General features: G+C 41.6%; 2 protein-coding genes across 5 annotated transcripts; one reads left to right on the forward strand and one right to left on the reverse strand.

The window, feature by feature from the left end:
* Positions 1-2,736: 2,736 nt before the first annotated feature.
* Positions 2,737-10,400, forward strand: sox10 (SRY-box transcription factor 10). 4 transcript variants are annotated; one of them, XM_061748250.1, is made up of 5 exons: positions 2,737-2,902; positions 5,703-6,500; positions 7,454-7,743; positions 7,846-8,031; positions 8,119-10,400. In XM_061748250.1, the coding sequence occupies exons 2-5, from the start codon at positions 6,070-6,072 to the stop codon at positions 8,631-8,633; spliced, it is 1,422 nt and encodes a 473-aa protein (XP_061604234.1). In that variant the 5' UTR covers positions 2,737-2,902; positions 5,703-6,069; the 3' UTR covers positions 8,634-10,400. The 4 variants fall into 4 exon arrangements, with proteins under 4 accessions (XP_061604234.1, XP_061604233.1, XP_061604232.1 ...); XM_061748249.1 differs by having other exon boundaries at positions 5,689-6,500; positions 7,846-10,400; XM_061748248.1 differs by having other exon boundaries at positions 2,738-2,902; positions 7,846-10,400.
* A 5,245-nt stretch (positions 10,401-15,645) lies between these two features.
* On the reverse strand, positions 15,646-21,529 carry polr2f (RNA polymerase II, I and III subunit F). Its single transcript, XM_061748252.1, has 5 exons — positions 20,940-21,529; positions 20,709-20,778; positions 20,481-20,611; positions 17,072-17,143; positions 15,646-16,002 (listed from the first exon to the last, which is right to left on the reverse strand). The coding sequence occupies exons 1-5, from the start codon at positions 20,957-20,959 to the stop codon at positions 15,912-15,914; spliced, it is 384 nt and encodes a 127-aa protein (XP_061604236.1). The 5' UTR covers positions 20,960-21,529; the 3' UTR covers positions 15,646-15,911.
* Between the last annotated feature and the right edge of the window lie 1,285 nt (positions 21,530-22,814).

A 22,814-nucleotide genomic window follows, 5' to 3' on the forward strand; every position in this document is an offset into this window, starting at 1 on the left:
AAGGGATGTCATGTTTTATCTGGTCTTTTACCTGGTAAATAAGATTTAAATAAAGTAAGAATAAATGTGCAACCAGTTCAGGGTGTACCCCGCCTCCTGCCCGATGACAGCTGGGATAGGCTCCAGCACGCCCGCGGCCCGAGTGAGGAGAAGCGGCTCAGAAAATGGATGGATGAAGAATAAATCTGGTTGCACAAGGATGCACTCCCTCTTATAACTGGCATGTGGGTGTGTTCAGAAGTAACCAATTACCTTCAAATTCATTGTCAATGGGAGTCCACACGCACCTGCCACCATTTCAGTTTTGAAGGGGAAAAAAACAACAACAAAACATGCATAGTGCTTATAGAAACATTATTTGCTTTATCCACTAAAATGACTGAAGAAGCTGTTTGCTGACCAGACTTATTGATTGTGTGCGTGTGTGTGGGTGTGCGTGTGTGTGTGTGTGTGAGAGAGAGAGAGAGTGCAAGAGAGTGAGAGAGAGAGCGAGAGAGAGAGAGGGAGAGAGAGAGAGAGAGAGAGAGAGAGAGAGAGAGGGAGAGGGAGAGAGAACAGAACATACCCGAGATGCATGTTTTACAGTTACTTGTGTCCATAAAATAGTACTAATGTTGCCATATGCACAGCCAAAAGAACAGCAAAAAGATCTGGAACTTACAGCAAGGTGTTTTCTCAAGTTAGAAGTGGGCTGAAAATTCCAAATTTGGGCAGTGACAAAATTTCGCTGCATATTAAAGCTGTTGTTTTGCGTAGTCTGAAATGTAAACACGAGTCGCGCGCAGCTGTCGCGACTCACTTTGTTTGGCCCGCGAAGCCCAATAGAAGACTTTGTGTGAGGACATGTGACTTTCTTGTGTCGTTTTATTGGTGAACTTGAGTGAAACATCACTGTGGTAATCACGGGGGATTGGAGCAACGGCGCCCGATGTGGAAGTCGAAAACGAAAGTCTAAAAATAGATCGCACACACAATTATTGATAAAGGAAAGTAGCGATTGGCATGTAGATTCTTGTAACGGAGTAAAAGTATCATTTCTTCTTAACAAAAATACTTCAGCCGAAGTAAAACGTTTGCTTCATTAAAACTACTCTGACAAGTACTATTTTTCCAAAATGTTACTTGAGTAAATGTAACGGAGTAAATATAACGCGTTATTATCCACCTCTGCCTACATGTGAGCCACGAATATATACCCGCATAAAGCCATGTTTTAGGCCATACCTAAAACATATATACACTGTTAGACATTCCTGTAAATTCTACAGGTATTTACCACATGCCATACAGTAAAATACTTTAAAGGGATTATACAGTAATTAACTATAGTTTCCACTGCATCAAAACTAAAAATGTTGGTGCAAAAATATAGTTACATACTGTATATCAATCTGAAATGTCACTCAAGCAGGATTTAATGCAGACTTGGACAAACTCAGTAAAGTGCTATATCAATAATTTCATTCTGAAATCAGTTTACTGTGTTATTTCACACGTAAAAATATGTATTCGATATGTATTAGATGTATTTTTTTGTGATAACACAATAAATTAGGCGCCAAATTTTCAAAGCAGCAGATCTGCGAAGCCGCATAGCTCCCACCTTGCATTGCGCCATGAAATGTTGAACTGTTGCCGTAACAAACACGTTAATCCTTGTTCATGAATGATAAGGATTAACATAACATGAATCCTGTGTTTATGTTACCCGTAGTTTGTTGAATGTGTGTCTTATTTAATTTAGTTTAGTGTTCGATAGAGTGAGATCCCAGTCAATTCTGCTGTATGCTAAACAAAGCAAAGGTAAGTGTTACATGGTGACTTATCAACTGCATTATATATAAGCGCGTACTTCCTTGTGATTGCTACTTCTGCAAGCCAAATGAACTCTTTGTTTATGGTGTGTGGCATCAACCAAAATCCCATGATGCAGTGGAAACTATATTTAATTGAAGTACATTTACTTTACAGTATTTTACTGTATGGTATTTGGTAAAGAACTGTAGAATTTAATATATGCCCAAAATTCCCAGCATGCGTTGTAATATACAAGGCAAAACAGTGTTTAACCATTTTGGTGTAAATAACAAGACACACGGATATAAAAACAGACTCATGCAAGAAAATATGATTATACAAGGAAGAATGATTATATAAAATCTATTGTGGAGAAATACTGAACACCACCAATGCGCGGTAAAGCATTGGTGGTGTTCAGTATATAATTGCCTCCTGTCTCTTGACCACTACAATGAGGAAGCTAATTGTAGTGGTCAAGAGACAGGAGGCAATTGCTGCCTTTGCAGTGAGTGTCACCTCATTTAGGTAAGCTAATCAACAGCAAATACAGCTCAATACTTGGAATGATTTGCAGCTGGTGGATGAGTATGAGTAAGTGGCACATGACTCCAGAATCCAATTCGGACTACTCTCCTCACAATTTGTTTGCACAGTAACAGTGTTGCCAGTCAGTTACTGTAATTCAACAAATGTTTAACAGTGTATTTGCATGTAAACAATAAACACCTGTGAGTGGGTGTAAATCAGTGGGCAGCACAATGCGTAGAGTGCATTGTCCATTTTACTCACGAGTCTGATGTGTTTCATAAACTTTATCTAAAATGAAGGGGGAGAGGGAGAGAGACTGACTTTAAGCCAATCATTTTCCAGATTTTATCTGCGCAAGTTGCTGTTCCTTTAAGACTTTTCCTCCCTCGCCCTTTTTTTTTCCTCTCTGGGCCTCATACAAGGAGCCCTTTAAGGCCCGTCGCAGTCACACAGAGCTTGCATTCATAGCCTGGCACAGCGACCGAGGGGGCTGGGGAAGCCTGCAGTGTCACTGTGGAAAGGAACTGAAAGATTCTCCTGCTCAAGCCACCTCCAACTTTTCCTCAGTACTGAAGTAAGACACTTAGCATTTCCTCTCTATGCCTGCTCTCAATCTGTCATTTCTTATTTTGCCAATATAAGGAGAAGTCCTCACTCTGAATTTAACATGGCACTGGGTGACACTTATATTAGCTCTTTATTGCTACTAAATTACTTCTTAGGCAACTGTCATATATCAACTGTAATGTAACAATGTATGCCTGTCAATTACAGATCATTTAGCAAATTCACCTATTCTTTTAAATTAGTGATTACCTGTATGCCCTTGTGTCAAGATTGTGGAAGTTATATTTGGGTTATTTTATTTCATTTTATTATGTGAAGCCTGCTGAAGTCAGAAATTTGGTGAAGTTAAAAAAAGAGAACACTTTTAGGAAAACAGTAGTTATACAAGTTCCTGGTTTTATATCAAAATAAATGAGATGTTTTAGTGTTTAAAATGTTTTCTCCCCTCTTCGTATTTTGAATTTGTTTTTAATTATTTTCAGGTAGTCAGGGATGGGAGTAATGTCCAATTAAATGTCAGCTATTGTAATTTGGCAAAAGAGGAGTAAATTAAGGGCAAATTATTGGCAAACCAAGTGAAATTAATGAGTTCATATTAATGAAATTCACAGCGTGCATTGAAAACAAAATTCAAATAAACTACAAGAGTGCTTTTTAAACTGTTTCCTGATAGATTATCATGTTGTATAATTATACCACAAATATGGTTTGGGCAAGGAGGAGAAAATTATAACCACTCAGTCATTTATTGTTAAATATATGTTCAGATTTCAGTTGGGGACAAATGCAGCAAGTTGTTTAGAACAGGGGTACAATGTTTTTTCCACAGACCAGGTAACAGCGGGTTAAGCGGAATTGCAGACGAGGTGTGCATGGATGGACTTGTGACAGCGGTTGAAACTTTGCATGGCTCTGATATCCGCAAGATGCCTTACTTAAATTTTAAATATATCATGCCCAAGAATCACAGGTACCAAAATGTCTTTAAAAGAACATACAGTATTAGAAAAAGTAAAATTATATATTTTGATACCCTTGCAATGTAAAGTTGGGGGAATTGTGTACCATAGGGTGGGGGCATCGTTGAAACTCCCAGCTGAACCAATAAAAAAAAAAAAACGACAGTTAAATTGGCAGCCTCTTTTATGATGTCACTGGACCCTAGACTCAAATTCTGCCACAATTACCCTGACAAGGTAGCAAGCAAACCATTGAGCTGTATGTTGCTGATTTGCGGCACATTAGCTGATGTGGGTGTAAAGTTGGGACAAGGTGTTGACTTAACGGACAAAACAAGGACACATTTTGCTGCCTCTAATAGACGTGGCCCTGTGCAACAAGCACACTGTGTCAAATCACACCATGCACTGTGAGGTTTATATTTCCACAGCCAGGCTGTGTTTATCCAAGAAGTGCAATGTAAATCTGAGGTCTGTGCTATTGCGGCCTCACATCATTCCAACACTTTCTCTCCCGGGAGCTTAGAATAACTGCCAAATCTTTAACAGCAGTAGCTTATTTTTGTGGGGTGGGGTGGGTGACGGTCGCACTTGCATACAGACACTAACGTGTACCGAATCGTTGTATTACTTGCAACTAAAAGCCTTTTAATAACATAAGCTACAGGACTAATTGTTGGTTAAATGGTGGGGCACCAATCATTTAAGCAAGCTACATGTGGTATCTGGAAATCTACACCACTCACTTTCATTGTCTGATGTGAGTTTTGAATTGCAATTTCTCTTCCAAAGGGAAACAAAGAACTGGGTATAAAAACCTCACAACAGATCAGTGGCATAGCGAGGGTTACCATCGCCCAGAGCAACTTAAGTATGTCTATAACCAAGCCACATCATGTTCGTGCCATTGTGCAACACTATGTTCGTTAACATGTACACATACAGTAATGCAAATGTCAGTCCGGGCAAAAAAAGACCACTGTCCAGATCATGGAGGCTTACATACTGTAGCTGTAGAAGAGAGAGGAGTGGGGCGTGAGGCAGCCGGTGCTCTCATGGCACCCGAAATAAGAGTTGTCCATCTATTTTCAATCAGGCTTGTCCTCATTAGGGTCAAAGGTGAGCAGCCTGGTGCTTATCCCAGCTGACTTTAACGTTTGATTTATGCCTTAATTTAATTTCACAATTCTGACAAACACAATTAAGAGAGTCTATATGTTGCTATTATGGTGTAAATTCAACTCTTTCTTTCTCTTTGCAAAAGAAATTTCAATAGTAGTCTAAAAAAAAAACTCCAACTGTAATTAAAGAGGCAAACCAATACTACTATAAGGATTTTAGACACATACTGCGGTATCTGGAATAGAAATGTTAAGTAATTTTGTGCGACTACTGATAATGAGTGCAGTATTGCTCCGTACCGTAGCTTTAGTGCAATGTTAGAGTGCAGGAGTCACAGTTTAGTCTCAGTAACATCAATAAGGTGTGAAATGACTATAAAACAGGAAAGAAGATGACATACTTTGGGTTGAGGTTTGTTCCTTGGTTAAATAAAGGGATTTGTTTGCAGACAGGTAGCCCAGATTTCAAAATGGTTACAATAAAGCACTTGTGAATTTCTATAAAGTTAACCACTCACTTGGGTGACTTTCTGTTGTTGAAATACCTTTCATTTTTTGCATTCAATTATCATAAAGTGTGTCTTGTAGAAGCTTCTAGAAACTTGACTTCTACTAATTCTACTTTTACGCCTACATCGTTGTTGTTGTTGTTGTTGTTGTTTGAAACCCTTTACACTGACATTTTCTCCTCAACAAAAAATAACATTCTGAAGTTCTGCTGTTTCAGGTCCAACCTGTTGAATTTCCATCGCAGGAGCCACAGAGGAAAGTGCCACGGGGACGTCATTAGATAGGTGGGCGAGTTTGGTGCAGACAGCGGTGCTTTAGCAGGTAAACTGGGGTCTAAGGTGCGCACTGAGCCGCCTATGATACCAACCACACGGATGGAAAGAACTTTGATGTTCAACCCTCACAGAGTTTTACAACGGAGGCTGAGAGTAGAGACAGATTGGCAGTTTATATTATAATTCAACAGAGGTCAGAGGTGAAGATCACACACACATCGATAGCAGTTTGCCCATTATTGCATCAGAGTAGGGACAAACAGCAGGCAGCCAAAAGGTAGAGTTTTAGGGAAACGGTCAGGCATCCTCATGAAGATGTCCAGAGAGGAGCAGAGCTTGTCAGACGTCGAGCTCAGTCCCAGCATGTCGGACGACAGTCGCTCCCGATCGCCTGATCATTCCTCTGGTGCCGGTGGGGATGAGTCACCCCTCCACAGGCAGCAACTGTTGGCAGTTCTAGACAACGGGGCGAGGGGCCATCCCTCCGGTAAATCTGACGATGAGGATGAGCGCTTCCCAGCGGGTATCCGTAAGGCGGTCAGTCAGGTGCTCAACTGCTACGACTGGACCCTCGTGCCCATGCCCGTGCGTGTGAACAGCGGGACCAAGAGCAAGCCGCACGTCAAGAGACCGATGAACGCCTTCATGGTGTGGGCCCAGGCGGCGCGGAGGAAACTGGCAGACCAACACCCGCACCTGCACAACGCCGAGCTCAGCAAGACCCTGGGCAAGCTTTGGAGGTGAGATCTAGTCAACGCTGTTTAGATCTTGAATGGTCTTTTTTATTAAAAGGACTGGAAATGTTCATTTTGGCATCTTGGGAGGTCCAAGAATTAATGAGAATGAAGCATACATTTATATAATAGTATATATGCTGGATTCAAAATGATTGTTAGGATGGAAATGTCGGTGTACATTTGCAGATTCCCCTCCACAGTTTCAGAGCGTCACTTTACTTTTGACAGTTTGGGAGCATACAGGAGCATACCCATAATGATTCACTGAGCTGAGTCCAGTCAGTCAGCCCAAGACATACAGTGCTGTTTAATTTGAATTGGCATTAATAAGAGAGAATACTTTTAAGGCTGCCCATAATTTGTCACCAGAGAAGATGCCCTGGTATTCAGTACTGTTCCAGGGACACATCTCTCGGTTAGACTGATTAGTTATTGGCTCTATGCCACAAGGATTCCATTATTTTGACTGAGTTAACACTGCTTTCTTGATGAATAATCTTTACGTTGGTAAGGGCCTCCAACCTAGAGTATGTATTAATGGTTTCTGTCTGATTAAATATATTACCCTCACATAAAGTTCTTCAATCCTGAAAGGTTGAACTTCTGTTTGACCACTCAAGGTTTTTATTTCTCAAACCATATGGAACATAATTAGATGAAGGCCAGACCTTGTGTTCTAGCTTGATTGGTTAACAGGGCAGATGCAGTGAAAGGTCAGGGGTTTCTCATGCTATTTCCTGCAGAAGTAGTTACAAGGAGTGGTTGTATCAATTTCTCAGGCTTCAGTAGCCAAAAACCACAGGCAATATGACATTCGATAGCAGCTGTACAGATGAAGCTCTGATCTTTGACTGCTGACACTATTTATTGAACATAATCTATTTCTCCATTAGCAAAGAGATGACCTTAAATAATTAGTACAAACAACATCCAAAACATTTGCTTCTGTATCCAAGGCTTCTTAATGAGAGTGATAAGCGACCCTTCATCGAGGAGGCAGAGAGGTTGAGAAAGCAACACAAGAAAGACTACCCTGACTACAAATACCAGCCTCGACGCCGCAAGAACGGAAAGACTGGAAGTGACACAGACGGCCATTTGGAGGGTGAGATCAGGCATAGACAATCCATCTACAAGGGCCTCCATCTGGATGTGGTCCGCACTGGGGGAGCTGGGTCCCCTCTGGCAGATGGGCATCACCCCCCCGCTGCAAGTGGGCTGCCGGCTCCCTCGGCCCACCTCACGAGTATGATCTTGACATTATTAGTGGTTTAGATTCATATTATATCACAAACTGACTTTGTTACTCAAAAAAAGAGCATTAACATAGTACCTTCTGTGTCTTCAGGTCACAGCCATAGTCCTCCTACACCCCCAACCACACCCAAGACAGAACTTCAGTCTGGGAGGGCAGGGGATGGAAAGAGGGAGGCTTTGGGGAAGGGGGTCTCCCGTGGCCCAATGGGAGCAGAGGGCTGTTCAGGTGCCGCAGGGTCTGGAAAGCCTCACATCGACTTTGGAAATGTGGACATCGGTGAGATAAGCAACGACGTGATGGCCACGATGGAGCCTTTTGATGTCAATGAGTTTGACCAGTACCTTCCCCCTAATGGCCATCCAGGGATCGGGCAGAGTGCCGGCTCAGGAGCAGCGACGCCCATAACTACCGCATCTCAATATACCTACGGCATCTCCTCAGCTATGGCAGCGGCCAGTGGACACTCCGCAGCCTGGCTCTCCAAGCAGCAGCCGCAACAACATCACGGCTCCCCTCTGAGCTCAGATCTGTCCAAGACCCAGATCAAGAGCGAGGCCGGAGGTCCGGGCGGTCACTTTTCAGAGGCAGCCACGGCCGGTTCCCACGTCACCTACACCCCTCTAAGCCTCCCTCACTATAGCGCTGCCTTCCCCTCACTGGCAGCCAGGGCTCAGTTTGCAGAGTATGCCGACCAGCAGGCCTCAGGGTCCTACTACACTCACTCTAGCCAGCCAACAGGCTTATACTCTGCCTTCTCCTACATGGGGCCCACCCAGAGGCCCCTGTACACCGCAATCACTGACCCATCCGGTGTACCACAGTCACACAGCCCCACACACTGGGAGCAGCCTGTCTACACTACACTGTCGCGACCATGACAGATAACGAGACCAGAGAGCGCTGGTGCTGGTCCAGCCCCCATGCCCGCCCTAAGAAGCAGCAGTGGTTTTGGGGAAAGCGGTCTGGGCCGAGGGGAGTGGGCTGGCACCGGGGGAGTCGGCTGGGGAGACAGGAGGGAAGAAACCCTGCACTGTTCTTGCCCAGATGCAGAAATGCTGTCACAGGTGAAGGCTGAGTTTGGAGCGTGGGGCTTTTGAAGCATTTGTTGATTATTTGGTGCATGCAGTCTAGTAGTGAAAAATGATTGTATTGGCAGTACACTCAAGTTCCAGATTAGATTTGCAGCAGCTAAATGTCTACCGCTCCAAATAACACATTTAGATCAAGGATTATGTCCCTGTCAGGATGATGACTCTCTGCGTGGATGTGAGGAGGTAGGATCAGGTTATCATGGTTCATGCTAATAATTCACAAATTCTAAATCTACAAAGAATTAATAGGTATTAAACCTTGACCAATCATTCAGTGTAATTTTTCGTTTCATGGAAGAGAGCTGTCTTTTGCTGGCGCGTTCATATCTCAGGCAGAATTAACCTTATATCAAAGAGATATATATTAGGTAATGTTCACTTTTGTTCAGCAAGTCAATATGCTAACACTGATGGTATTTTGGGCACATTTGTTCCTGTTCTCTTTTCATGTTTCTTTGCATTTTGTGTGGTTTATTTTAATAATGAACATACATGTGTGAGGAGAGTTAGTTGCCATGAAGTTTTTTGTCAGTTTGAATTGAGAAGTAAAACTCTTATTAGTTGTTCATTACATATGATATATTTGTAAAATCACCAAAGTATTAATACCAAAACTGTATAAATATGTAACAAGGAAACTGCCATAATAACAGTTTCTCCCAATGTGACATTCCAAGCTACCTGACTTATTACCTAAATAACGTAGAATAGGTTATTGCAAGTTTGATACTTAAAATGTAATGTCAAAAAAGATTCTTATTTTACACAAACACTGATGAATGATTTTAGTTAGTATTTGACGGCGTCATGAAGAGCCTTCATGGCAAAAAAAAATGACACCCAATTATTTATACTTTCTCAATACATTGCTCAGTTGTTTTCGTCATTTTGTGTTTTAATACGGTTCTGCCTTTATTATCTCCGCTGAAAGTCTGTTCCACTGTGAAATGTGACAAGCTTGTGCACGGGTTCCGATAGATGCCAATTTTGACCAAACATTACCACATACAGAGATAGAATGGCTTTCACAAAGATGTATTTTCACAGAGCTAAACATTTAAGAGTCATTGTGCCTTATCCTTCAATTTTGCTTTTTACACATTACATTCAAAAGTAACACATTGTATTCTGTATTCAGCCACATTTGTCTTTAATAGCCCTCATTATTCTGTACCTTTATTTTCACTTGTTCTACATTTAAAAAGCAGTAAAACTTATGGAATGGCTTTGTTCCACATATATATCACAATATAGCACTCTAAATACACTTTTCTTTTATCCCATTGCATGCTGCCTTGCTCTTTTAATCCTTTAAAATTCTGCGTACATCACCTTCGCTTTGTGTCAAACATCTATACTCTTGTCTATTCACACTTTTTATGGAAATGCTGTAATCTTTTACTGTCATTGTAATTTGATGGTTGATATGTTCCAGTTGTGTGTGATGGTTACTCGCAAAGCAACACAACTTTGAAACTACAGCAGAAGCAAAAGTTTAACCATGTAAGGATGATTATTTGCACTCATTTGGAATAAAACTTTGCTTTACTAGAAGTCAAAGCCTTTTGTTCTTGTTCTTTCCCCCCAGTGAAACACATTCGTATACACAGGAATCAAACTCAAATTCCAGGGACCAGAGCCGGCGCACCACATGATTTTATGTGGCCCACTTAAGTAAATAGTGTGTCTTCTCAATGTGTCATGCTAACTGGATTTGTTTCTTTTATTTGGGCAGAACATTTTTTTTCCTTCACTTTATCCCGTTTTACAAGCATTTATATTCCATAAATCCATTCATAACATAAATTGGGACACTAGATGTATCCTAAAATAATTGTTTTAAACTGTTTTCCATGACTTTTGATGTCAAATTATTATTATTGTTAAAAATATACATAAGAAATGCAGGGGCAATTCTGTATATCTAATAATATCCCAAGGTGACATTTACAGTATACGGTATTCACAGTGATAATGGCCCTCTGATGGAAAGTACACTAAAGGCCTGTGACGAAAATTAGTTTTCCACCCCTGCATTAGTACATTAAGAAAGCGTAGTGTGAAATATATGCAGTTCTTCAAACTTGTACATGAAGTATTAGGCTACAGATTTTAGTCATTTTGAATGTTGTTATCGTAACTACTTATTAAATTAAGGTGATGATACATTGGCAGGGGACCATGCACCCGGCGCCTAATTGAGACGCAGCATCTATCAAAGTAGAGGCCAATCTGAGGATATGAAGACATATGATGATCTGTTAATGGATAAATCACTTTATCAGGCTGATTACACAACACACAGCAACAGGAACCTATCACCGACCTGTCTCGAGAGAATTAGTCATGACTTTATTGGAAGTGGATATTGATGACAGACCTAATCCAGTATCAGGTGGAGGTTTGGGAGATTTTGCATATTTGTTCTATGATTTAATGGGTGTATGTGTGAATTTTTGTCTAAGTGGTGGGTTAAGCTTGACTCCTAATTCCTTCTATTTCATCGGCCGGGTAAAGACAAAGCAGGCCATTGAAGGGGATCTGGGGGGAGGAGGGAACCAGGGCAATGAGGGGAACCTTACCCATTGCTGTCTGGCCTGTAGCTTCACCAGGATACAAAGAAACTCTCATACTCCCCCGGCATAGACCATATACCCCTCTTGCTAGACCCTCCTTGTGCCTTCATCATCTGCCGCATTTGCCCCCTCTATTAAAGAAATGCTAAATGGGATTTAAAACATTCCCATATTAAGAGTGTTTACAGGAAAGGACATAAACGCGGGTAATTGAGGCTTAAGTGGCAATATGACAATCGGGTGTGGAACAGTACAACGCAAAAACTGCACCCAGTCATGCGCCCGGCCACAACACAGGATGAGGAATACGACGTGTGTCAGAAAGGTAACAGGACTATTGTCATAAAAGATACGTTTCAAATCCAAATCACAAACTACAAGTTTTCTCCTTCAATGTGGGCCAGATGATCAACCAGCACATGTACAAGGATCCTGCGGCGTCGTGGCAGGACAACTTGTGGCTGCTTCACCAACGCGCCAGCGCACGTCCTGAGAATCCGACAGTTCCTGGCCGACAAGAACATCGCCGTGCAACCCCCCTAACCTGACTTGGCTCCATGTGATTTTCGTTTTTCCCCAAGATCAAGTACAGAGAAGTCTGGGAAAGTGTGTTAGAGTCCAGGGGGGTTAATTTGAGGGGACTTGACAGATATCTTTTGTGACACACCTCATCGATTCGAAGTGTTGTGTTTGTGTATTCGTCCCCCACATAAAAATAAAGAAGGCATGAAAGGCTTCAATACGTCTTTTGTATGCAACTTTGTTGAGTGAGATAACTAGTAAACATCCTCTGAAAAACGGGTCTGCATTGGTTAAAGCAACAACATAGTGATTTTACTTTAAAATAATGTTTTATTGTTCTCCCCGTTCTTGCGTGGGGTTTCTCGGGCTACTCCGGTTTCCTCCCAAATTCCAAAAATAGCCATGGTCGGGTAATCGAACTCTAAATTGACCAAAGGTGTGATTGGTTGTTTGTGTCCTGCAAATGACCTTGCGACCAGGTCAGCTTCTACCCTACCTCTCACTCAAAGTCAGCTGGGATAGGCCCCAGCTTGCCACAACACTAATGAGGACAAGCGATATAGAAAATGGATGAATGCATTTCTTTCATTTTGATGGTACTTGCTGGCAATAAGCAGACAGGCTCCTCTTGACCCACTTTAGCTACAGTATATATAATATTCAGAGACACCCCATGATGTTGTTGGTGCACGCGGTTATTTGTCAAGATTTCTTGTGTGATACTTGTACAAACTTCGCTGCACACTACATGATGAGACAACAACAATAATAGAGACAGTTACATTGGTACTTATGCTTATTACATAGTGAAGTCAAACACACTAACAGTTGTATAGTTTGGAGTGTTACAGAAAATACAGTATGCCCCAAAAGTCAAACAAACCATCATCGAGCATAATTAAAACAACATAATTAAATAACAACTACACAAATCCGTTTTTACAACACTTATTACTCTCAACGGTATAGTATCAAACATCTTTATGTTTCGTCTCCATTACGTACAGTTCTGTGGAAAATTTCCCCACTTTGTTTAAGCTTATCAAACCAAAACAATTCTACAAGGAAGTGTGGGCCAAAATATCTCCAGAGAGATGTGAAAGACTTACTGCCAGTGATGGAAAACGCCTGAGTAGAGTTGCTGCTGAGGGTGGTCCAACAAGTTATTAGCTTTAGGGGACAATGACTTCTTCACACAGGGCCAGGTAGTTTTTTTTCTCCCTTAATAAATAAAATCACTTGGATTATCTTTGTCTGATATTTACATGTGTTTGTTTATATTAAAACAAAGTAGAGAAACTATGAAAAAAATACAAATTTGAGAAGGGGGTAAATACTTTTTTTATTTGCCCGTCAGGTGTCTTTAAATGGCTAGTATTACTCCCTTTTAGTTTTATAACACAGTGTGAACTTCTTTTCATATTTGTGTGGAAGCAAATGCGGAAATGTCACTTTAAACATTTACAGTTAATTAAGGTTTTATGAGAATGACAGAGTGAGCCTGGAACAAATAAATTCACAAATTATTTTCTATGGGAAAATTTGTTTTGAAATGACAACAATTAGAACAACTTGGAAAACAACCAGCATCACATAATGGATTGTGTTCAACTCTGGATGTTCCGCTGTGTAACGATTGGCTTGGCTTGGCAATGAAGCTAATTTGCATGTTTTGGGAATGCTGGAGGAAGCCAGTGTACTCCATAGGAAAGGAAAGGACTCGAACCGTGAGGTAGATGTGCCGACTACTTGGTCACCGTACCACTGAATTAATTCATATTTTTAAATGTTAAACACAAAAATATTAGTGTTGTTCAACATGAAATTTAGAATATATAAAAAGAAAACCTTTGAAAACTTGTGATGGGATTTGAAGAGCAAAATTACAAGAGATCAAACAGAAAAGCACAGTGCTATTGGTGTTCTAAGATCACTGTCCCACAGAGAAAAAAAAAAAAAACATGTGACTGAATGACCAAATGGAAATATGATTGAAGACAAATGTGGCTCGGCAGTAACCTAATGGCATGCAGTGTAGCGATTAAAGATATTAGCAGGATCCTCAGCTGCGGGCGAGCTGATGGTGTCCTCACTGTGGTTGGCGCAGCTGATTGTCACATGGCCATGAAAGCAGACCACAGGCCCCCTGAGGCACCGTCGTCTCCACTTATCAAAAGACTTACAGATGAAATCATCATAACCGGCATAAACTGTTGTTTATTGTGAAATCATTCCAAATAAGATCACCAAAAAGCTCCTGGTTGTTTGTTACTCTTCTTTAGAACTGTACTGACACGCACCTTATGTACACGCACACACACACCAGTAGTTACAGTGAATATAAAGTCTAAACACCCCTATTCAAATGCCAGGTTTTTATTTATTTTTTTTAAATGAGACCTAGATAAACCCTTTTAAAGCGTTGTTCCGTTGATGTGACCTCTAACCTGTACAATTCTATTGAAATTTTGTAAATCTTTTCAAGAGGGGAAGTAAAATGAAACGACTGAAATGTGGTTGGACAAGTGTGCACACCCTCTGGAATGTGGCTGCCTTTAGAATTAACTAATCACAAACCCGTGTTAAATGCGAGTCAGCACACACCTGTCACAATTTGAAGTGTTCTTGATTAACAAATACATTTTAGATGTACTATAAGGCTGTTCCTGACTTTGTTTTGTGCTGCCAAAAAGAACCCTGGGGGTTTTGTGCGAAACACTAACTGTTCATAATACCCTCCACTGTGTCCAAGGCCACAGTTGCAGCTATATTAAAAAAAATTACAAAAGCCCCAAGAATTATGTGCCACAATGCTTCATTGCAGGTAAGTTGCTCTTTTAAGGAAAGGTGGTTTTGTGTTTGCACCAAACATACATTTTCGTTTTATCGGGCCATAACAAATTTCACCAGAAATTTCAATGGAGTTGTACAGGTTATGCGTCTGATAAATGGTGGGAACATTTTTAAATAATTTCTTACTCAATTTTTTATATTTTGAAAACCTGGTATTTGAACAGGGGTGAGAAGATTCTTTACATCCTATGTACCTATCATTATGCATTTTTATACAACAATGACAACGCAGTCAAACCCCTGTATTACAACATACGCTGACCTAGTTCCTGCCCCCAACCTGTCTTCCCCCAAACAATGCAGAGATCGTCTGCTTTGTGCTTGTGCATGTGTTTCCACGGGAAGGTTCTGAGGCAGAAAGCATCATACAGCTTACAGCACTCATTCGGCTAAATGAGTAAATCAGCTACTGTACATCTCTTTAAACACTGGAGCCCACAATGGGCGACGACTGCACTAAATGTAAATCTTCAAATGTGAGCATTTTAAAAGTTGGCATTAAAACTAATACAGCACATGAAAGGGACCATGGAATGTGAAAATTTCCCATTTGGCATTTCCAGATGACAAGATAACTAGGGAAGAAGGCTTGCAAAAGCAACTTGTTTGTCACTCCACATCGCCACCTCATGACTATGTCAACAGCTCCGGGGATATTTGGCCAACAAAAAATGGAATTGTCCAAACACGAATCACAGTCAACCGTTATTTTCTTGTAATGTGAACATCTTCCTTTTGTAACGGAGTGTGGTCGAATTCGTTTTACATACATATGAGAACGACGAAGAAACACCAGTTTCGTAGAAACCTTTCTAACAGCCCCAGTGTTGTTAGTACAGTACAGAAAGTGGAAGTATTACAAGTTTATTCAAAACAATAAAACAGTTTCTTACAGTCAAATCCCCACCAAAATGACAGATTTCATTTTCTAAAACAAACATTCATTGTAATTTCCCTCATAATGTGGTTTAAACAGGCGATGCAAAGGGTTCGACTCAACATAAGTGAAGAGGATGCTGTTTGATACATTGTCATTTTATAGTCTAGACAGTCCAACAGCATCTCCAGTGTGCATCTGCCAATAGAAGAGTGGCTTTCAGACTGCAGAAGTGACTTAATCACTAATGATGAGCTCGTCGCAGCCCCAGTCTTCATAACTTCCATCTGGAAGGTAGCGGCGGATGATTATAGGGATCTTTCCACACCTAGTGGTTGCGACAAGGAAGCAAGCTGGTCAAGACAATAAGTAATAATAATAAGTGTGGTCCAAACGGGTTCTTGGTCCACTTTTGAGCAAACTAGATTCTGTTAATGGCCGTATGGTGTCTTCCTGTGATCCGTATTTGGCAATAGGAAAGCGCATAGCTCACCAAGTCGAATTTATTTGTAACTACAAATGCATATCAATAAATTAATGACATTGTAGAAAAGTTCATTTATTTCCATACTTCAATTCAAAAAAACATAAAAAGACAATTTCTACCTAATTTCTATATTAAACATAATTTTCGATTTTTTATATCATAATTTATATCATACTAAATTTTCTTGATGATTTTTGGATTCTTGCTAGCTGTAACTATAACCATCCATGTTTTTTCTTTTTAAATCATGAAATATGAATAGTCATGTAATGATCCCTATATCTCACGGTTCTGTTTTATCACAATATTATTCTCACGGTACGATCATGCGATATCGTGGTAAAGCTCGATATCGGCGCGGTATTGCAAGAAGGTTCATGGTACAGGTGGGGCAAAGAGGCCAATTTAGGAGAACTGAAAAATCTCTTTTTCTTGCTCTTCTTGACTCTTACTGAGTCCTTCTCAATATGTTTTAGTCATTTCTGTTCGTTTTCCACCAGGTTTTTTTTTATTTTTTATTTTTTTTTAAAAGACAGCTTCAAATTACATATTACCGTCCATTCAATGTTGACATTTATATACTCTACTACCAAACCAGTATTATTGCTCCAGCAATAATATATGCTCACAATAACAAAACTGTCCACTGAAAAACTGTCTGTTCAATAATTTAAAGGTATTTAATATATATATATATATATATATATAATTATTTTTTTAAATATTATTATTATATAACATTAGAAATTGGATACTGCCTACTATCAGTGATTTCTTTGCTTGAGTCCAAAAATTCAAGTGATGTCATAAACACAGGGTGACTTTCAGGCCTGGAAAATTGTTCTGCTTTTTTTTTTTTTTTTTTTAGATTTGGATAAGGCAAGGGAACACAGAGTCACGCGTCACTTACTTGAGCTCCTTCATAGCAATTTGTAAAGGGTCAGTTTCACCTTCCAGCTCCACCATGACTGGCGCGCACATCCTGTTGGGAATACAGTTATGTTACATTCAAAACAAATACATTCAAAATAGTTATCCATCAATTTTCTATAGCGGGCTTGTGGGTAAATTGACTTTCAGTGAGAGGCAAGGTACATCCTGGAATGGTTGCCAGCCAATTGCAGGGCACATACAGTTGTGCTCATAGGTTTACATACCCAGGCAGAATTTATGATTTCTTGGCCATTTTTCAGAGAGTATGAATGATAACACAAAAACTTTTCTTACAGCCATGGTTAGTGCTTGGGTGAAGCCATTTATCATCAAACAAATGTGTTCACTCTTTTTAAATCACAATGACAACAGAAACTACACAAGTGACCCTGATCAAAAGTTTACTCACCCCAGTTTTTAATACCGTGTATTGCCCGCTTTAACATCGACGACAGCTTGAAGTCCTTTGTGGTAGTTCTGGATGAGGCTCTTTATTTTCTCTGATGGTAAAGCTGCCCATTCTTCTTGGCAAAAGGCCTCCAGTTCCTGACAATTCTTGGGCTGTCTTGTATGAACTGCAAGCTTGAGATCTCCCCAGAGTGGTTCAATGATATTGAGGTCAGACCTTGTGACTGAGATGGCCACTCCAGAACCTTCACTTTATTCTTGCTTTAGCCAATGACAGGTCGACTTGGCTTTGTATTTTGGATCATTATCATGCTGGAATATCCAAGTATGTCCCATGCGCAGCTTCCGGGCTGATGAGTGCAATTTTTTCCTCTAGTATGTTTTGATAACATGCTGCATTCATCTTGCCATCAATTTGGACCAAGTTTTCCGTGCCTTTGTAGCTTACACATCCCCAAAACGTCAGCGATCCACCTCCATGTTTCACAGTAGGAATGGTGTACCTTGCATCATAGGCTTTGTTGACTCGTATCCAAGTTTATGGTTGTGGCCAAAAAGTTCAATTTTGGGATCATCATGCCAAATGATTTTGTTCCAGACGTTTTGAGGTTTGTCTCTGTGCTGATTGGCATATTGTAAGCGTGCCTTTTTTGTGGCATTGGCGTAGTAATGGCGTTTCTTCTGGCGACTCGACCGTGCAGCCCATTTTTCTTCAAGTGCCTCCTTATTGTGCATCTTGAAACATCCACACCACTTTTTTCAGACAGTCCTGTATTTCAGCTGAAGTCATCTGTGGGTTTTTCTTTGCATATCGAACAATTTCCCTGGCCGTTGTGGCAGAAATTTGTGTTGGTTGACCTGATCGTGGTTTGGTTTGAACAGAATCTCTCATTTTCCACTTATTAATTAGAGTTTGAACACTGCTGATTGGCATTCTCAGTTCCTTGGATATGTTCTTATATCCCTTTCCTGTTTTATATAGCTCAATTACCTTCTCCCGCAGATCTTTTGACAATTCTTTTGCTTTCCCCATGACTCAGAATCCAGAGATGTCAGTGCAAGGGTCTGTCAGGAGCCCAGAAACTCACTGAACCTTTATACACACTATGATTACAAGCAGACAGATCACAGGTGTGGATGGTTACCTTTAGTAGCCATTCAAACCCATTTGTGTCAACTTGTGTGCATGTTATCAGGCCAAAATCTCAAGGGTATGTAAACTTTTGATCAGGGTCATGTGTAGTTGCTGTTGTCATTATGATTTAAAAAGAGTAAACACAGTTGTTTGATAATAAATCGCTTCACCCAAGCACTAACCATGAGTGAAAGAAAGGTTTTTATGTTATAATTCATATTCTCTGAAAAATGGCCAAGAAATCATAAATTCTGCCAGGGTATGTAAACCTATGAGCACAACTGTACTTTATAGAAAAACAACCATTCACACTCACCTTCCTTGGACAATTTAGAGAACTCCCTTACATGCTTTGTTTTTGGAATGTAAAAAGGAAGCACGAATACCCAGGAAACAAAAACAAAACCATGGGGAGAACTTGTAAACTCCACAGAGGACGACTTGAGCAGAGATTTTTAACTCAGAACAGACGTGCTAACCACTACTCTACCATGCTATCCCAAATTTGTTATAAACTAAACACACGCAAAGTATGATACATTTAACAATGTGTTGTTGTTTTTTAACCCTCTAACTACCATTCATTTGGTGTCACTGAAATGTCCTTTTCTTAAAAAGACAAAAACAATTCTCAACAAAGAAACAATTTACTGTATTTTCACGACCATAAGGTGCACCTAAAAGTCTTACATTTTCTCCAAAATGGACGGGGCGCCTTATAATGCGGCGCGCCTTATGTGTGCACCGAGTTCCAAAATCTGTAAATGTTGTTGTGTGACTTGGATGAGCGCTCCGCTTGACTGACTGGGAGCATTTCCTGCCGACACGCTGCTTATATAGAGGAAAGGCGGACGTGACTGAGGACAGCATGCGGACGTTAAAGGGGGAAGGGTGCGCGTGAAAGAGGACGCTAAAGGCCCGCCCCCCAGTAGGTATATAGCGCCGGCATGTGCATTGTGCAAAACAACATCGGTTTGGCTAAGGGCCCCCGAAAAAGGCACCTACGAAGAGACACGCTTATGAAGCACAGTTTAAACCACAAGCTGTCAGTTACGCAGAGGAAAATGGGAATCGAGCAGCCGTGAGAGAATTCAAGATCAATGAATCCATGGTTCAAGAAAACGAGCTTCGCCAAGTCAAGAAGACGAAGCACCGGGCGAGTTACGCCACCATATGTGAATGGATTGTGGATGCCTGGGCTAGTATCTGCTTTGACTGTTGTCCGACCTTTCGCAAAAGCCGGCACCATTGTTGAACAGCCCCCCGGCAACGAGACTGACTCCGACAATGACGAGAGGGAACCTGGTGTGTTTGGTGGAGAACTTGCCCAGCTGTTCATTTCGGATACAGAAGATGAGGACTTTGATGGATTTGTGGATGAGGATTGATCAAAAAATAACGTGAGTACATTGTTAAATACTTCAATAAAGTACAACCGAACTCAGAACGAGCGTATGTTTCACCATGCTTGCGCCCAATAATACGGTGCGCCTTATGGATGTGTTAAATACAGAAATACACCCCATAACTGAGACTGCGCCTTTTAATACGGTGCACTTTATGGTCGTGAAAATAAACGGGAGAAAAAAGCTTTTCTTTTAAAAAATAAGGACATTCCTTCCAAACTGTTGAATGAAAGTATATAAATACATGATGGTGTTTTCATGGGAAACATGAAATTGTCTGGATAGATTCTAACTTATGAACGTTAGTGAATACACTTTGATTATTGAAACATTAAAGTATGACGTATGTAAGTTCACACAAGAGTTACATTTGAAAGCATTCTCATATAAAACACAAGATGTGTAATGTGGTCATTCAAACACAACATAACACTTACGCTATCTGGAGAGCTCTAGTTCCCAAAACTCTTGCTCGCTCATATTTTGTCATGTATGATGTTGTTATCCTCTTCTGGTTGGCCTGCTGGCCCTCGCCTGCCGGGAGGATCTGAACATTCTTCTGATCTTCCTGTGCAAAAGAGGCAACCACAGACAGTTTCACATTTATTAAATATAATTCAAAAGTTGTCATCACAGACGGTCGAATCAATCTTTGATTGACTCACATCTTCCGCGTTTTCCAAATCATCTAATCCTTCATCCTCTTCGGCATCATCAAAATCTCCATCGTCAAAGCTACAAAAATTACAGAGGTCATCAATCAAAACAACAGATAAAGAGGAAGAAATGACTAGATCAGTCACACCAACACTTGCTGGATGACACGCACACATTTCCTTCAGATATCCGTTCAACAACAGCATAAACACACAGAAAGGAAACTTTAAATTACTTACTTATCTTCGTTGTCCGACATGCCACGCTGTGGAGTCGCAAATATTCCAAGTGAATTGTTTAAATGACTTAATCCACTATTTAGTTGTAAACACGAACACCCACGAGTCCAATGAGCTCTTCAATTCCGGTTCCTGTGTCATGTGCACCGAACAATAAATCCGAAGCCACACAAACTAATACTATCGGTCCGCCTGTTTAGTTTACTTTCCTTGAGGCCAGGACACCAGCGGAAAGAAGCCATTATTAAGAATGAAACAAAGTTTTTGCTGATCAATAACACTCCGTGTATGCTACAGCTAAGGGGAAATATATTTTCAAAAATGAAATGTAAACCTAAATGATAATAGAGTTCCACAATAAACACAATTCTTTATTTCGTAAACACTAGCGTCACCAAGCGGATTTTCTTATATGTCACATGTGAATAATCACATTTCCTGCTCGCGTTTTGTCTGAAATTCCATCCATGCATCCATTTTCTAACGCTTATCCGAGGTCGGGTTGCGGGGGCAGTAGCTTTAGCAGGGACGCCCAGACTTCCCTCTCCCCAGCCACTTCATCCATCTCTTCCGGGGGGATCCCGAGGCGTTCCCAGGCCAGCCGAAGGACGTAGTCTCTCCAGCGTGTCCTGGGTCGTCCCCGGGGTCTCCTCCCAGTGGGACGTGCCCGGAACACCTCACCTGGTAGGTGTCCGTAGGGCATCCGAATCAGATGCCCCAGCTACCTCATCTGGCTCCTCTCAATGTGGAGGAGCAGCGGCTCTACTCTGAGATCCTCCCGGATGACCAAGCTTCTCACACTATCTCTAAGGGAGATCCCTGACACCCTGCGGAGGAAACTCATTTCGGCCACTTGTATCCGGGATCTTGTTCTTTCGGTCACGACCCACAGCTCGCGACCATAGGTGCGGGTAGGAACGTGGAGCGACCGATAAATCGAGAGCTTCGCCTTTCGGCTTAGCTCATTCTTTACCACAACGGATCGATACAAAGTCCGCATCACTGCAGACGCTGCACCGATCCGCCTGTCGATCTCCCGTTCCATTCTTCCCTCACTCGTGAACAAGATCCCAAGATACTTGAACTCCTCCACTTGGGGGAGGATCCCATCCCCGACCTGGAGAGGGGACACCACCCTTTTTCGACTGAGGACCATGGTCTCAGATTTGGAGGTGGTGATTCTCATCCCAGCCGCTTCACACTCAGCTGCGAACTGCTCCAGTGAGAGTTGGAGATCACGGCTTGATTAAGCCAACAGAACCACATCATCTGCAAAAAGCAGAGATGCAATACTGAGGCCACCAAACCGGACCCCCTCTACGCCTCGGCTGCGCCTAGAAATTCTGTCCATAAAAGTTATGAACAGAATCGGTGACAAAGGGCAGCTTTGGCGGAGTCCAACCCTCACCGGAAACGAGTCCGACTTACTGCCGGATATGCGGACCAAACTCTGACTCTGGTCGTACAGGGACCAAACAGCCCGTATCAGGGGGTTAGGTACCCCATACTCCCGAAGCACCCCCGACAGGACCCCCCGAGGGACACGGTCGAACGCCTTCTCCAAGTCCACAAAACACATGTAGACTGGTTGGGCAAACTCCCATGCCCCCTCGAGGGCAGAAATTCCTCGAAGCCATCCGGAAGTCTTTCTCCATGGCCTCACCGAACTCCTCCCACACCTGAGTTTTTGCTTCAGCGACCACCAAAGCTGCATTCCGCTTGGCCAGCCGGTTCCCATCAGCTGCCTCAGGAGTTCCACAGGCCAAAAAGGCCCGATAGGACTCCTTCTTCAGCTTGACGGCATCCCTCACCGTTGGTGTCCACCAACATGTTCGGGGATTTCCGCCACGACAAGTACCGACCACCTTACGGCCA

This window comes from Phyllopteryx taeniolatus, chromosome 16 (assembly GCF_024500385.1).
Source record: "Phyllopteryx taeniolatus isolate TA_2022b chromosome 16, UOR_Ptae_1.2, whole genome shotgun sequence".
NCBI lineage: Eukaryota > Metazoa > Chordata > Actinopteri > Syngnathiformes > Syngnathidae > Phyllopteryx > Phyllopteryx taeniolatus.